Source organism: Elephantulus edwardii, unplaced genomic scaffold, assembly GCF_000299155.1.
Source record: "Elephantulus edwardii isolate Elephantulus edwardi_28Jun2011 unplaced genomic scaffold, EleEdw1.0 scaffold00036, whole genome shotgun sequence".
In the NCBI taxonomy this organism is placed as follows: Eukaryota; Metazoa; Chordata; class Mammalia; order Macroscelidea; family Macroscelididae; genus Elephantulus; species Elephantulus edwardii.
The window spans coordinates 8,560,643-8,561,962 of NW_006399786.1; the positions used below are offsets into that span (position 1 = coordinate 8,560,643).

At 42.0% G+C, this 1,320-nt stretch overlaps 1 protein-coding gene across 1 annotated transcript in view; it reads left to right on the forward strand.

Annotated features, from left to right (window-relative positions):
• VWA8 (von Willebrand factor A domain containing 8) overlaps positions 1 to 1,320 on the forward strand; it is a 519,526-nt gene that overhangs the window by 372,726 nt on the left and 145,480 nt on the right. Inside the window, exon 37 of the mRNA XM_006884567.1 lies at positions 801 to 1,005. Coding sequence (XP_006884629.1) covers positions 801 to 1,005 — 205 coding nt within the window. The remainder of the gene's footprint in view (positions 1 to 800; positions 1,006 to 1,320) is intronic.

The window sequence follows — 1,320 nt, forward strand, 5'->3', positions numbered from 1 at the left end:
GAGAAAAGTCATAAACAAAATGAACTTAGCAGAGTAAAGGAGATGAAACAAAAGAATTAGCAATGCCATAAAAAAGAATACAGCTACACAAAAATCAACTCAAGGTGGATCAGAGATCTGAGAGTCAAGCCCCAAACCATAAAGTTCATCAGAGACAAACTATGATCAAATTTAGACAGCCTAGTCTATGGTATAAAGAAACTGCCAAATACAGCTAGAAATGTACAATCTGGAGAGGATAAAATTGATGACTGAGAACTTCTAAATATTAAATCCCTGTGTACATCAAAACCTTTTTTCAACAGAGTGAAAAGAAAACCCACTGACAGGGAAAAAACATTTGGCAATACCATTTGGGAGGGTGGAAGGACAGTGCAGGAGGGGAAGACCCTCTATGAGATGGATTAATTCAGTGACTGGGGTAATCGGGATGGGTGTGTCAGAGGCAATGAGATTGGCGCAGGATAGAGCAGGGTTTAGGGCTGTTGTACATAGGGTCGCTATGAGTCGCAAACGACTTGATGGCACATAATAACAGCAACAAAGCCATGTGAAGGGATGGAGGGTTGGTCTGATATTATAATTAGCTAATTACACTTGTCAATTCTAATTAAGGTTGTAAAACAAAATGTGTATGCCTGACAGGATGAAAAACACCAATATAATTTGTAAACTTCCGTTTACTCCCAAAAGTTTGTAAAGGCAAATAGGTGTTAGACAGTAAGCGTTATAACAACGGTTAAGTGTCAGCCGTCCTGCTTTATCTTAAGGCTCGTTCTGTTCACTTGACCTTCCTTCAGGTCGGAGTCTCTCTCGCCATACACCTCGTGGCTGTCTTCTATCTCAGACACAGATGCTCTGCTGGCCGAGTGGGGCAAAGGCGGTGTGGTCACTGTGGACATGGGAGGTTGCGTCAGGCTGTGGGAGACTGGACTCGAACATCTGCAGCGCTCACTCATGGAATGGAGAAACATGATCGGACAAGACGGGGACAGGCCTCTGCAGGTACCATGTGAACCCACCTCACCTCTGAGGTGCACATTCAGGTGGAAATTCTGTTCCACGCCACAGAAGTGAAAACTTGGGGCTCAACAGCTCAAACCATAGCTTAACTGGTGTTTGGTTTCATACTTAAAAAACAAAGAAAAGAAAATGCCATTATCTAGCCATCTAGATTGTGCACATATAAAAAAGTGTGCCCTCTTTTTTCTGGGAAATGCTTAAACTTATAAGCTACTCACCTCACAGATTGGAAATTAGCATCAGCTAATTTCCAGAATCTCCTTCACATGTTCTCACTTTAACTACTACAATTTTTTT